A 13,236-nucleotide genomic window follows, 5' to 3' on the forward strand; every position below is an offset into this window, starting at 1 on the left:
AGGTATTGTGGTTATGGGTGGTTTAGTTTGGTAACAAGGGCATTTTGTTCTCTGAGCTAAGTGCACTTTGCCTTGGATGGTTCCCTATTGAAGCTCCCCTACATGCCTTGCTCCTAGGAAGATACAGCTCAGTAATGGGTAGTTCTTTCTGAAATTCCTAATGTGTAATTAATTACTGTGCAGGTTTTGGCCAGCTCTGGAGTCTGACCCACTGGCTGGTGGGAACAGTCACTACTATAAACTGTACTTCAAAGTACATGGAGAACAAAATTCCCCTTCTGGGCAGTACCTGTTCTTCCTGTGGTATCTGGAGGAGGGGACAGATGTAGTCCATAACTTTTCTGGGTCAGCCTCTCCCCGCCTGATACAGCTGCTGATTGCAGTCAAGCATAGGTCTGACCTACATGATCTTATCAGCTTAGTGGTTCCTCTGTCCTTGCAATCAGCAGGCCCAAGTGTAGGAAGCGGGAGTTGTAAGTAGGAGTATTTTCTGGGAAGAACTGTCAGCAAGAGCCAAAACAAAGAATTCTTGATCTGTGCTGCACATCCCATAAGTGAAGTAGAAAGAGAACTGTGGAAGCTCAGAACTTTCAGGAGGCAAAACTTGAGCTGAATCTTAAGATGTTCTCCAGAATCTTTTGCCAGCCTTTCCTAGCTGGGAATTTGCGTATGAGTTGGCTGGAGCCAGTTCTGGATGGCATTGTGTGCTTGCTTTTCTTTCTGTAATACAGAGCTATTCATACAGCCAGGAGAGACACTGTCAGATTCTGGCAGTGATCCAGTGATCCATCATTAAGGGATGGGAACTATCAAGCAGAAGTACTGGCCAATGGATCTTGAGATTCAAAATGGAGATATGTACTGTCCAAGGTGATGCTGGCAAAGTTTTCAGGTCTCCCTGGCGATCCGTTAGGCTGCTAGAAACAAGCAGTAATAATGAGGCTGTCATTCTTTCTCTGCCTCCACAGACTGTGACCTTAAATAGCACCACACAAATTGGTTGTTATGATCTCACACTTGGCAGTGGTCTCCTTAAGCTCTGTTCAATGCAGTCAGTAATTCTCCATGAAGTCTGATGCACTGCTTTGTGTTTGCAGATGGCAGTGCTGGAAATACAAGGTAATGGAGAGTCGTCTTACGTGCCCCAGGAGGCCATTAACAGTGCCATCCAACTGCTGGAGGACCCCTTGCAGAGGGTGAGTGAGGAGGGATCAGTGGCCCTGAAGACATATGGGCATTACACATGGTCTCATAAAAGTTTTGTTTTTCAGGAGTTCATTCAGAAGTGTCTAGAGCAAGATCCTGGCAAGCGTCCTACTGCCCGGGAGCTCCTTTTCCATCAGGCATTGTTCGAGGTGCCATCACTGAAGCTACTGGCTGCTCACTGTATTGTTGGACATCAACGTGAGTATGGAGTCCTAGGCTGCCACATTTCTGCGTTCTTGCAAAGCTTCCCTAAGTTGTCCGTACATCTGGCATCATGGAAAGCAAGGCCTTCATGCTGCTTTAAACAGACAGGGACCAGGGCCTTGTGAAACACATGTGGTCACTGCAGAGCCTGGAGGACTATGGTGCCCTGCTGGTTCTGAGTGACTTTAACAGCCTAAAGCCTGAGGTTTTTATTGCTTTTCTTAGGTTGGAAAAGAATTGCAGTTGTTCTAACTTTTGTTTTAATAGATATGATTCCTGAAAATGCTTTAGAAGAAATGACCAAAAACCTTGACATGAGCGCTGTGTTGGCAGAGATTAATCATGTGGACAGGGAAGGAGTCAAGATGATGTGAGTACCTTGTGGTGTGCTTGGAGGGAACTGCTCAGGTGCATGTGGAACAGATGCCAGGACACTGGGGTGTGAGCACTGTCTGATCTGCCTGGGACTCTTTCCTTCAAGTTAGTGGTGAAATATCAACACTGGGAAACAAAAGGGAACTGGTGGGTGCTGCTGGTGAAGGGTACAAAAGATTCTGTGGAGGATAACTCCTGGGTGGAAGAATATCTTGCACTCATCATGTGAACAGATCCCATGCAGCTGAGATGTGAATTGTTCCCCAGATGGAGGGGTGGGAAGTTAACACACTGTAGTTGAAAAAGTCCTGAGTAAAACCTGATGGAACAGTGTGAGAAAGTGGCTCTGATCAGTCACAGTCTTGTCAGATGGAGTCCAGCATGCTGGAGAAATGGTTCCTCAGTGTTTTCTTAATGGAGCAGCTCATTCTACAATATGCAAAGGGAAAAGCTGTTTTCAGCAGCTATCAGTAACACAAAGCAGCCATTTAAACTATAGGGGTGGCTCCCTAAGTACATGTATGGAGCAAGTAGAATGCCAAAAAGTGATGTTAAATTTTGGGTAGTGAAATCTTGCCTGGTTGAGGGGTTAGCTGAAAAGAGTAAGATGTGGATACTGTATTACTGGAGAAGACCAGGGTGCCTTCAGTGTAGCCCAGCATCCTGGGGTGCTCAGGCTACTGAATGACAGTAGAACATGTAGTGATAGTACAAGGGGGAATGGCTTTAAACTGCCAGAGGAGAGATTTATATGAGCTATTAGGAAGAAGTTCTTCCCTGTGAAGGTGCTGAGGCCCTGGCACAGGCTGCCCAGAGAAGCTTTGGCTGCCCCATCCCTGACAGTGTTCCAGGCCAGGTTGGACAGGGCTTGGAGCAACCTGCTCTAGTGGAAGGTGTCCCTCCCTGTGGCAGGGGGTTGGAACTGGATGAGCTTTAAGGTCCCTTCCAACCCAAACCATTCTGCTATTCTATGAAGTTAGCTGTACATGTACACATACAAAGTGGCAACCTTTGTCAAGAGTCCTGGAAGAGAGCTGACTTCACCAAGGGCCTGGAAGTCATTGTCATTATGTGGAAGAACTGTATGTCCTTGAGGGTGAGAAAGAGGAAGAACAGTAGACATATGACAAGTTATGGCACAAAGGGGAGAGGCTGTCAGTGCTTACTGTCCTTGGTCAGCAAGGAGGGTGTTCAATGGAATTATTGGCTAAGGAATTAAAAATTAATTGATAGGAAGACTTCCTGTGGGATGCTACACTTAAGAAGCCAGCAAGCTGAACAAACAGTCTGGGAAATAAATTAGAGAACAGAAAGTATCCCAAACTCCAGTGAGAAATATTTGGGCAGAGCACTACATCCTGAAGTATACTTTCTAGTTTCTGTTCTGGAGTGATATGGCTGGTTATATATGCATCAGCTGCTGCAGAGGTCCTTGTCTTTGCACTGCTGTGTGCCCTTGCTCTTCTTGAGATGAGACATGGGTTCATGGATCTGGTATAACAGATGTCTTTGAAAAAGCTTGCTAGGAGCATGGTATTATTGGGCTAGCTCCCAAATAATTGTTTGCATTGGACAGCTTTGTATAGGGAAGTGATACGTGTTCTGCCATAATTAAAATGCTGCCTCATCCTTAGCTTCTATGAATAGTTGCTTCCTATACAGGAAGATTGAAGTCTGTATCACCTTTGGCTGGCTGCCTGTCTGTACTCATCCTGCCCACTGACACAGCCATAGTCTAGGACACAGGGATTTGAAACTGCATCTGAAGAGATTTGAGTGGATGGTTCTGTTAGATAACTTAATCTCAGTATTTCATTTTATTATTTTTTTATTGCCAGCTTCTCACAGTCTCCAGCACTGGAGCTGGACAAGTTCCTGGAAGATGTAAGGTGAGATGTTGGTTTGTGGTTTTTTTTTTAAAGGGCAACTTTAACTCTGTGTGAGACTGGGAAAGTTTCAAGGAGGTGTAACCGGAGGCCTTGCTTCTTTCCTGTAGGAATGGCATCTACCCACTCACAGCTTTTGGGATGCCACGACCCCAGCAGCCCCAGCAGGTAGTGGTGAAATCGCCCATTGCTCCACCATCAGTGAAAACCCCAACTCCAGAGCCTGCTGAAGTGGAGACCCGCAAGGTGAGCAATGGGAGCTCCATTCCTCCTCCTCTCAGCTAGTTGTGTTGCACAGCAGCAGCCAGTCAAGGGGTGTCTCTGCTTCTCTTTCAGGTGGTGCTGATGCAGTGCAACATTGAGTCAGTAGAGGAGGGAGTGAAGCATCATGTATGTTCCCACCTTCTGTCTGGGAATGTTTAGGGGGGGTTGTACCAGGGAAGCTGTGCAGAGCTCATAGTGAGAGCATGCTGGTGTGGTGCTGGTGCCTGGTGGGACCCTGTGCAGATCCTTGGAGCCCAAAGGCAGGTCCAGGCCTGTGCCTGTGGCAAACCTGGCACATAGCAAATGTTTTTGGCCCACCCCCAGATTCAGGCTTCCTCCACAGGATGGTGCTGCTGGCTGTGGTGTGGGATGGACCTGGATGTGGTTGCTCTGTTAAACTACCATGGGGCTCTGGAGGGGGGTGGTTCCTACACTGATGGGGCTTTCTGGGGATGCTTTTCTGCCTGTGGCAGCCTGCAAGACTGCAGTCCCTCATGAGAACTTCTCTACCCTGCAGTTAACACTGCTGCTGAAACTGGAAGACAAGTTGAATCGACACTTGAGCTGTGACCTGCAGCCCAGTAAGTACCTTTCTTCCCATGCTTTGGTGCACTGGGGAAAGCCATGCACTCTGGTCTGAGACTTCCGTCCCTCCGTGTATTGCAGATGATAACATCCAAGAGCTGGCAGCTGAACTGGTCCAGCTTGGATTCATCAGTGAGGTAAGCACACTTGAGGCTCAGGTAGGGATATAGGTCTGCATTCCTTTGTCATACATCAGTGGCTTATGCCAGATCAGCCCTTTCTGGTGGGGAGGTAGAAGAAATGAGACATGTCCTTGCCTGTGTGCCCTGACAGACTTCAGCCAAGCTCTTAGCTTTGTGTGGACTGGGCCAACCCCTCACTGTAGCTTGTTCTTCCCAGGCTGACCAGAGCAGACTTACCTGTTTACTTGAAGAGGCATTCAGCAAGTTCTACTACACCCGGAATGGAGCCCTGACGGCAGTGACGGTGTCATCTTAGCACCCCTCAGCGCCCAGGCGGCCAGTGCAGCTTTGTTGCCTGTGACCCCTTCTGTGTCTGTCCATCACTGTAGGGCATCAGCAAGACCCCAGCTGCAGTGCTTGGAAGCTCATCCTGCATGTGCCGTGGCTGGGCTCAGCAACAGTCCTCCCTGCCCGCCTATTAAAGGGGACTTTGCGCATCAGTATTATTTCCAGCCCTGTTTTTGTTGGGATTTTGCCAGGTGGTGCCGTGGAGCCTGGGTCCTGGCTTTGGGGTGATCTGTAGCCCCATTCATGTGCATGGAGTTTGTTCTGTTTGAATTGTACAAAGTGTCTTTTGCACAGCACAGAAACGGTTGGTTTTCTTTTTTTTTTTTTTCTTTTTTTTTTCTTTTTTTTTTTTTTTTTTATTTAAAGGTAAGCAGGGGTGAGCCCCCAAGCCCTGCCCCCCTCCCTGCACCCACCACTCACTCCCCTCCTTCCCGGGCACAGGGAGCCAGGGGTGGCAGGGCTCCCCCAGCTCCTGCCTGGCGCTTTGCCTGCCTTTTCTGCTCCCATGGGCTGCACTTTGTTTACTCGTTTTTGCACAGCTGCTCAGCCCTGCACTTGGGCATGCCCTGGACGTGCAGCGCTGCGGCGTGTGCTAACCCATACGGGGCCGCGTCCCCTGCAGCTGCCCGGAGCCCGGTGTTGGCCCGACCCGTCCCGCTCTCCCCGGGGCTGAGGGGGAGCCGGGGAGAAGCTGCAGCGCTGGGACCTGCCCCACAGGCCCCTTATTCCCCCCCGTCCCGGGTGCGTGGCGGGGCTGAGCCCGCGGTCCCGCTCCTGCATCTCATTTCTATCATTTCCTATTTTTAATAAACTGTTTTGTAAATACGCGAGTGCTGCCTCTTTCCGGGTCGGGGCGGGGGGAGGTGGAGCGGGCCCGGCCCTGCCCTGCCCTGCCTCGGGGCGGTGCCGGCGAGGCGGTAGAGCTGGAGCCGGTGCCGCTGTTATGGCCGGTGGTCGGTGGCTGGTGGAGCCGCGGCGACTGATGCGCGCCGGGCTGGGGCTCATCGTGCTGGGGCACGGCAGCCTGGCGCTGGGAGCCATCGTGCACGGCTCCGTCCTGCGCCATGTGGCCGGCACCAGCCGCGCCGTCACCCCCGCGTACGCGGTGGCCAACGTGGTGTCGGTGGTCTCGGGGCTGCTGGTGAGAGCGGCGGGGCCGGGCCGGGCTGGGGAGGGGGGAGCCGGCCCCGCGATGAGCATGGATCTCTTCCTCTTAGAGCATCGCCGCGGGCATCGTCGCCATCCTGGTGTCGCACAACCTGTCCCGGGCAGCACTGGTGAGTGCGGGACCGCGGGGGGCAGCAGACGCGGGACATGACGGGGGGGATCGGGGCTCGGCGCGGCCTCTGTTCCCGCCGCAGCCGCTCCCCTGGACCTTGTCCCCGGCAGCTTCTTCCGCCTCGGCGGCTCAGCCCCGGGAGAGCGGCAGCAGTGAGGGCGGCGCGAGCGCTTCAGCCGGGGGTGAAGGTGTAGCCGGGGTCAGGCATCCCTGCGTGCTGCTGGTGGGGCCTGGGCCTGTGCTGGGGCTCCCCAGTCAAGGCAAGGGGCTGCCTGGGAGCAGAAAAAGGATGCAGAAGGTGCAAAAGCCTCGTCCGAGCGCAGGGCTGAGCGGAGCTGGAACGTGCAGGAGATTGCCTGTGCTCGCTCAGTGCAAATGTCTGAGGGGCTCCCAGCACCCTGCTGCACTGCAGAGCAGCTGTGGGAAGCTGTGGGGTGCCTGGCCCCATGCAGCGGCAGTGCCGAGCCCTGGCATGTCCCCAGCTTTGGCCAGCCCCGTTCTCACCTGTTCTCTTGCTGCCTGCAGCACTGGGCCCTGCTGAGCGTGTCCCTGCTGAACTGCCTCCTGTCCACAGCGTGCAGCGTGGGGCTGGCGCTGGCCATCGCCCTCACCGTCAACAGCCGGGGCACGCACCTTATCACCGGCTGCAATAGCTCTGCGCTGCCTGCTGACGCCCGTGCAGCCATAGCGACCAACGACTGTCCTTTCAACACCACTCGCATCTATGTGAGTCTGCAGGGCCACCACGCACAGCACCCCTACTCCCACCAGTTCTTCCTGCTTCTGCTTCATCTTTGTTTCTTTCTCTCCCCTTTCTTCTTTCTTTTTCTTCACAGAATCATGGAACGGTTTGGGTTGAAAGGGACCTTAAAGCTCATCCAGTTCCAACCCCCTTGTCACGGGCAGGGACACCTTCCACTAGAGCAGGTTGTTCCAAGCCCCATCCAACCTGGCCTTGAACACTGCCAGGGATGGGGCAGACACGGCTTCTCTGGGCAACCTGTGCCAGGGCCTCACCACCCTCACAGGGAAGAACTTCTGCCTTAGATCTAACCTGAACTTCCCCAGTTCCAGTTTAAACCCATTATCCCTTGTCTTGTCACTACAGTCCCTGATGAAGAGTCCCTCTCTGGCATCCCTGTAGGCTCCCTTCATAGGAAAGCTGCTATGAGGTCTCCATGCAGCTTCTCTCTCCAGGCTTAACATGCCCAACTTTCTCGCTGCCTCTCCCATCTGCCACCCTCTCTCTGCCACTCTTTCTCTCTCCCTCCTGCTCCCTTTCTTTCTCCTTCTGCCCCCCTTGCACAGCCTCTGCTCAGCTGCATGGGCCAGGCTGGGTGCAGTGGAGCATGCAAGCCTCCCTGTGGGACCTCCAACCCTCTGCTCCACAGGACACAGCCCTGGCGCTCTGGTTCCCCTCCATGGTGCTGGCAGCCACAGAAGCTGTGCTGTCTGGCAGGTGCTGTTTGGTGGCTCTGATCTTCCGGGGCATTGGGCCCTGTGCACGCAGCTACACCAAAGAGCAGGTATGGACCATCCATCCAGACGGGTCTCCCTCCTCTGCCCCATCACTGCTGCCCTTTTGCTGCATTATGAAGGTGCTGGGTTCTATTGGGCCTGTGTTCCCACACAGGGAGGCAGTGAGCAATGGGAGGGAGGGAATGTCAAGTTTGAACCTCTCCTAGCCAGCCTTGGAGACAAACTGGCACCTTTTCATCTTGGGTAGTTGCAGAGGGACTGTCATCCTCATCCCTCTGATAGCTAAACCTGTTCTGTCTTTGCTATCCTGAGTGAATGCCATCCCCCCCACCTGACCCAGCTCTTCACACATCCCCTCTTTTTGTTTGGGTTCTTTTTCCTCTCACTAGCTGGCTGGACCAAGTACAGTGAAGGAGGGGCCACCACGTGAGATGCAGCAGCTCCTGCCAGGGCTGGCTGAGTCTTGTACCTAGCTGGAGAGGTGAGTGCAGTGCACGGGCTATGCCTGGGGTGATGGGAGGGCCCCTGAAATGCCTCTTTCCAAGTGCATGCTTCAAACACTGGCCGGAAGTACTGGTGTGATGCCTGGCCCTGCAGCACTCACACATGCTCTTTCACTCCCAGGTAGTGCTGAAGGAGTGCTGTGACCCAGTGAGGTGAAGCTGCACCTGCACCATGCTCCTGCTCCTGTTCTAGGTGTGGGTAGGATGGGCTGCAGGGGGTAAGGGGTCTGCCTTCCCCACCAGCCCCACCACCCCGCCTGGGACAGACCCAGGTTCCAGACACAAGCTGCCCATGGTCACCAGCCAGCCTTTGCCCAGCAGGTGCTGTGCACCCCAGACGCTGTCCCCTTCTGTCCCCAAGCTGCAGGGCCCTTCAGGGCACACTGAAGGCTCCATCGATCTTTTACATGCAGCAATGGGGGCAGGCAGAGGTGCAACATGCAGAGTCCTGGTGGCCCTGCTGCAGAGCAGGCAAGGTCAGCTCCATGTGCCTGTGCTCAGGTAGACCAAGGAATGGAATGTGAAGAATCCCTTTATTGTGAGCCTCTGTTGTTTCCCTGAGTAAATAAACTTTTATACTGACTGCTCAAAGTGCTTCCCCAGGGAGATGACTTCTGGGCCCCCCATGGAGGGACAATGCAGCTGGGATGTAAGCCCATCTCCATGTTCACCCCCTCACGAGGCACAGGGATGTAGTCAGGTCCCAGCATGACCCTCATGGCGGCAGGTGCGTGTTTAGCATAGCTAGGTTGAGGCCGAGACACGCATGTGTACAGGGTTATGGCCCTGTGCACTGGGAGTTACCTGTGTTCCTGGGCTCTGCATCCCTTGACAAACAGGAGCATAGCAGGGTTAAGAAACATGTTTATTGAGGGTGAAAGAGGAAGGTGCTGAAAAACAGGACTGAAAGCTGCCATGGTCCAGCTCATTGGAAAGAGAAGTTGGTGCTTGGGAGTCCCCCACACCACTGGCTGAGGAACTTGAGCACATCTTGGCACGCGGGGCTGTGGGATGTCTGCAGAATGAAAGAGGCCTTGGCACTGGCAAGGGGACACTGCCATCACCCCCCACCCAAGGGCACCCCTGGGGGCTGACAGAGCTGCACAGGCAGGGCTGGCCTTGCCCCAGCACTATAAGTGAGATTAATCCCCACCCAGCAGCATACAGGAAGGTGCATTAAAAACTGCCCCAGTCAGCATATCTTCACCCAGCAGGACAATGTTTTATTGTCAGCATGAGGGGTTGAACACCCTGCAGCCTGTCTCCTTGCCCCGTGGGGTGCCTGGCTCACCTTGACAGCCATCAGGAACTTGTTCCACGTGTCCTTGTTGGCTTCTCGGCCTGGCCGCTTGAAGTCTATCTTGTTTCTGAGCACAGGGTACCCTGGCCATACAGCGACACCTTCAGAAACAGAGACCCACAGCAGACCCCTGCCTTGGGCACCCTTTCCCTCTCTGCCCTGGCCAGCTGGTGAGTGCTGCTCCCACAGGGCAGAGCAGGGGCACAATGGCTTTTAGAGACCAGAATGAGGGAGTGCCCACTGCGGCAGGGTCAAAGAAAAATGAAGGGTGAGCTGTCCTATACCCAAGTGAGTATATCCAATGATAGCACTCCACCTCCCAAACTTCAGAGCCAGATTGATAGTGGCCCACTCATGCTGCCCACTTCTCTGAACCCACTCTTTAAGTCCTGCACCACAATCCCTGGCTGAAGTGTGCAAGTGGGGACGGTACTCACTGCAATAGATGTTTTTTGTGGAGCAAGGGCAAAGCAGGAGAGGAGCTACATGTGTACGTGTGTGTCAGTGCAAGCCAGCCTGGACAGTCTCCTAGGCAGTGCTGTGCCAGACTGAGCGGTCACAGAATCATAGAAACACAGTATGGTTGAGGTTGGAAGTGATCTCGGGTCTATATATGGTCCAATGCCTGTGCTTGAGCAGGGTCACCCACAGCCAGTTGTCCAGGACCATGTCAAGATGACTTTCAGTTGTCTCCAAGTATGGAGATGCCACAACCTCTGTGCAGTATGTTCCAGTGCTCCGTCACCCTCACAGTAAAAAATCCCAGGTTGGAAGGCCCTCAAAGATCATCTGGTCCAACCTTTCTAGGCAAAGTATGAGCTAGACTAGATGTCCCAGCACCCTGTCTGGTCAAATCTTAAGTGTCCAATGTTTGGGGGTCCACCACTTCCCATTATTCCAATGGCTGATTGTTCTACTCTGCTCTCGTGAGACCTCACTTGGAGTATTGTGTACAGTGCTGGTGTCCTCAACATAAAAAGGACATGGAACTGTTGGAACAAGTCCAGAGGAGGGCCATGAGGATGATCAGGGGAGTGGAGCACCTCCCGTGTGAAGACAGGCTGAGAAAGTTGGGGCTGTTCAGCCTGGAGAAGAGAAGGCTGCGTGGAGACCTCATAGCAGCCTTCCAGTATCTGAAGAGGGCCTACAAGGATGCTGGGGATGGACTCTTCATCAGGGACTGTAGTGACAGGACAAGGGGTAATGGGTTCAAACTTAAACAGGGGAAGTTTAGATTGGATCTAAGGAAGAAATTCTTTACTGAGAGGGTGGTGAGGCACTGGAATGGGTTGCCCAGGGAGGTTGTGAATGCTCCATCCCTGGCGGTGTTCAAGGCCAGCTTGGATGAGGCCTTGGGTGACATGGTTTAGTGTGAGGTGTCTCTGCCCATGGTAGGGGGGTTGGAACTAGGTGATCTTAAGGTCCTTTCCAACCCTAACTATTTTATGATTCTATGATTCATCATGAAAAATTTTCCTCATGTCCAAGAGGAAAATCTTCCCAGCAGTAACTTGTGCCCATCACCCCTCATCTTTTCCATGTAGCTCCTTGTAAAAAGGGAGTCTCTATCTTTGTATCCACCCTTTAAATACTGGAACATGGGGATAAGGTCTCCCCTGCATCTTCTTTTCTGAAGGCTGAACAAACCTAGTTAGCCCTTCCTCACACAGCAGGGTCCTTCCATTTCTTCCAGCAGAACAGCTTCCCACAGCCTCACAGTCCCCCTCCTCCTCATCCAGCAACTCCCTCCCAGATGCCCCCCTGCAACATGTTGCCACTCCCTGCATGTCACCATGTTCCCTTCCATATGTGTGAGCTGGGCTGGAACTTACCTGTAAGCACGCATGGCAGGGAGCGCACTCCTGTGTTTGCTGCCACCAGGGAGGCTTCATAGGTGTCCCGCTCATCCTGCGGCAGCACCTGCTCCAGCCGCTGGTCCATGGACATGGTGAGCACCCAGTCCCTGACCTCCTCCCGCTTCTCCTCCTGCGGGGCAGAGGAGATATTGCACGCTGTGCCACCGTCCAGGTGCTGTTCTGTGCAGCACTAGGGAGAGCAGCACACACACACTGCGTATGTGAGGGATGAGTGTGTGCATTTATACTAGGGGAGAGCATAAGAGTGTGTGTGTGCATGTGTGTGTGTGTACTGGGGCTGCATGTTTTTTGGGGGGGGCAGAGGGTAGGGGGACAGCACTGAGTACATTTCCATCTCCTGTAGTGATGGTTGTTCCAGCCTTCCCTCAGTCCCTGTTCAGAGACAGCCATGAAAGCAGCATCACTGTTCATGTGAGCTGAAAAAGGCAGATGACACTCACAGGCACGTGCTGTTGGGCTGGAAGTGGCACTTCAAAGGGAATGTCTGTGTTTTGGAAATCAGAGTGGTCCAGAGAATCCAGGTTCCCATCTTCAATGGCCTGAGAAAGAAGAACTGGTGGAGCACTAGGCAATGCCATCCTTGGTGTTCACAGTACAATCTACTTTGGGAAGATGGCATTACTGATGCCCCATCTATTAGTGCTGTGGTGACTGAGCCCTCCTGGGAGGTGGCATTTATGGCCACCCTCTGCAGCGTCACAGAATGTATGCCCCTGAGACACTGTGCTACTCAAACTTGTCAGGTGGCCTCAAAGAAGGGAAAGATGAAATGGGGAGCTTTTTTTTTGATCCCCAGCAGCTGCTGACAGCACTTGCAAGACTCATTCTGTAAAGTCTGACAGCTTCCTGGGGTTTGGTGTTTTCTGGTGACCAATCTGGGAAGGAGCTGACTGGCATGGGGGACTCCTGAGTTTGTATCACAGGGGCTAAAACATTGGGCCATGGCCTCCACCCCTCAGGTAATTTCCTTCCTTTGAAACAACTTGGATGAGATCATCCCGAAAGCTGTAATGGCACCTGCAGCCATTAAGACTACAGGCCTAAACTGTCAGGACAACTTACTCCTTGCTGCAGCAGTTAAGGCTGCTCAGGTGCCCTGCATGGCAAGTCCTTCCACAGCTATTGTGGGGGATGCGCACACTGAATGCTGAGCAGCGTTCAGGGTTCTCCATCAGCACCAGCTCAAACATGTGCTGCCACATTTGAGCCTCAGGAGTACCCTGGCCAGGTTGAGGGTTCATTGTTGTCCAAGGTCCTACAGCCCATTTTAAGTCTGATAGCCCTCCCTCCAGCAGACTATACGCACATCTGAGAGGTCCAGGAAGTGGTTCAGGAAGATGAACGCCATGTTCTCCCAGTTGACTGCCTAGTAGAGAGAGGAACTCGAAGTGAGACCAGGCAGCTTATCTTCACAGCCACAACTGTCCTGCCTGAGCGATAGCTCGAAAGGATGTGGTTCTGTTTGTGCTACAATATCCCACTTGCAGCACAGGTAATTAGAGGAAGGCTTCCAATGCACATGCCTGGCTACTAGTTTACCAGTGCAGGTAAGCTGCACGGGTAAAGTTAAGAAAAGGGCAAGATAAGTTGAGAAACCCTGAGTCCCAGGTCCTCCACCTCCTTAGCTGCTCTGGTGGCAGACAGCTCTTACCTTGGCAGCTACCCCAGCTTCATAGAACACTTTGTCTGCAGGGAGCAGCTCAGTGTGGCGCAGCAGGGAAATGGACAGCTTGGCAGCCACCGTGTCCTGCAGACACAGAGGACAGTAAAGCTACAGTGTTCAGCACAGAAAAATGAGGTTGGATGAG

At 53.1% G+C, this 13,236-nt stretch overlaps 3 protein-coding genes across 9 annotated transcripts in view; 2 read left to right on the forward strand and 1 right to left on the reverse strand.

The window, feature by feature from the left end:
- The window catches only part of NRBP1 (nuclear receptor binding protein 1), a 42,067-nt gene extending 36,925 nt beyond the window's left edge, over positions 1 to 5,142 (forward strand). For 4 of the 6 annotated variants that reach the window (XM_080614584.1, XM_080614587.1, XM_080614589.1 and 1 more), the window contains 9 exons: positions 1,098 to 1,196; positions 1,272 to 1,404; positions 1,678 to 1,780; positions 3,624 to 3,674; positions 3,782 to 3,917; positions 4,008 to 4,061; positions 4,453 to 4,516; positions 4,602 to 4,657; positions 4,860 to 5,142. In XM_080614584.1, the coding sequence (XP_080470710.1) occupies positions 1,098 to 1,196; positions 1,272 to 1,404; positions 1,678 to 1,780; positions 3,624 to 3,674; positions 3,782 to 3,917; positions 4,008 to 4,061; positions 4,453 to 4,516; positions 4,602 to 4,657; positions 4,860 to 4,958 (795 nt within the window). In that variant the 3' untranslated portion in view covers positions 4,959 to 5,142. The remainder of the gene's footprint in view (positions 1 to 1,097; positions 1,197 to 1,271; positions 1,405 to 1,677; positions 1,781 to 3,623; positions 3,675 to 3,781; positions 3,918 to 4,007; positions 4,062 to 4,452; positions 4,517 to 4,601; positions 4,658 to 4,859) is intronic. The other 2 variants (XM_080614586.1, XM_080614585.1) reach the window with 2 other exon arrangements.
- A 781-nt stretch (positions 5,143 to 5,923) lies between these two features.
- On the forward strand, positions 5,924 to 8,828 carry KRTCAP3 (keratinocyte associated protein 3). 2 transcript variants are annotated; one of them, XM_080614590.1, is made up of 6 exons: positions 5,924 to 6,131; positions 6,208 to 6,267; positions 6,795 to 6,995; positions 7,661 to 7,795; positions 8,138 to 8,229; positions 8,373 to 8,828. In XM_080614590.1, the coding sequence occupies exons 1-5, from the start codon at positions 5,934 to 5,936 to the stop codon at positions 8,219 to 8,221; spliced, it is 678 nt and encodes a 225-aa protein (XP_080470716.1). In that variant the 5' UTR covers positions 5,924 to 5,933; the 3' UTR covers positions 8,222 to 8,229; positions 8,373 to 8,828. The 2 variants fall into 2 exon arrangements, with proteins under 2 accessions (XP_080470716.1, XP_080470717.1); XM_080614591.1 differs by having other exon boundaries at positions 8,377 to 8,828.
- Positions 8,829 to 9,176: 348 nt separating this feature from the next.
- Positions 9,177 to 13,236, reverse strand: part of IFT172 (intraflagellar transport 172) — a gene marked incomplete at both ends in the record, with an annotated part of 37,211 nt that continues 33,151 nt past the window's right edge. The window contains 6 exons of the mRNA XM_080615582.1: positions 9,177 to 9,266; positions 9,543 to 9,634; positions 11,384 to 11,537; positions 11,869 to 11,967; positions 12,735 to 12,794; positions 13,080 to 13,175. Of these exons, the coding sequence (XP_080471708.1) occupies positions 9,177 to 9,266; positions 9,543 to 9,634; positions 11,384 to 11,537; positions 11,869 to 11,967; positions 12,735 to 12,794; positions 13,080 to 13,175 (591 nt within the window). The remainder of the gene's footprint in view (positions 9,267 to 9,542; positions 9,635 to 11,383; positions 11,538 to 11,868; positions 11,968 to 12,734; positions 12,795 to 13,079; positions 13,176 to 13,236) is intronic.

The sequence above is a fragment of the Psittacula echo genome (genome assembly GCF_963264785.1).
Source record: "Psittacula echo genome assembly, chromosome: 4".
NCBI classification, from domain to species: Eukaryota; Metazoa; Chordata; class Aves; order Psittaciformes; family Psittacidae; genus Psittacula; species Psittacula echo.

Bases quoted from the DNA above. Each gene is read 5' to 3' on its own strand.
- KRTCAP3 (XM_080614590.1), top strand. From the start codon at position 5,934: ATGGCCGGTGGTCGGTGGCTGGTGGAGCCGCGGCGACTGATGCGCGCC. The intron at 6,268-6,794 runs GTGAGTGCGGGA...TGCTGCCTGCAG, and splicing joins ACCTGTCCCGGGCAGCACTG to CACTGGGCCCTGCTGAGCGT. The intron at 7,796-8,137 runs GTATGGACCATC...TCCTCTCACTAG, and splicing joins GCAGCTACACCAAAGAGCAG to CTGGCTGGACCAAGTACAGT.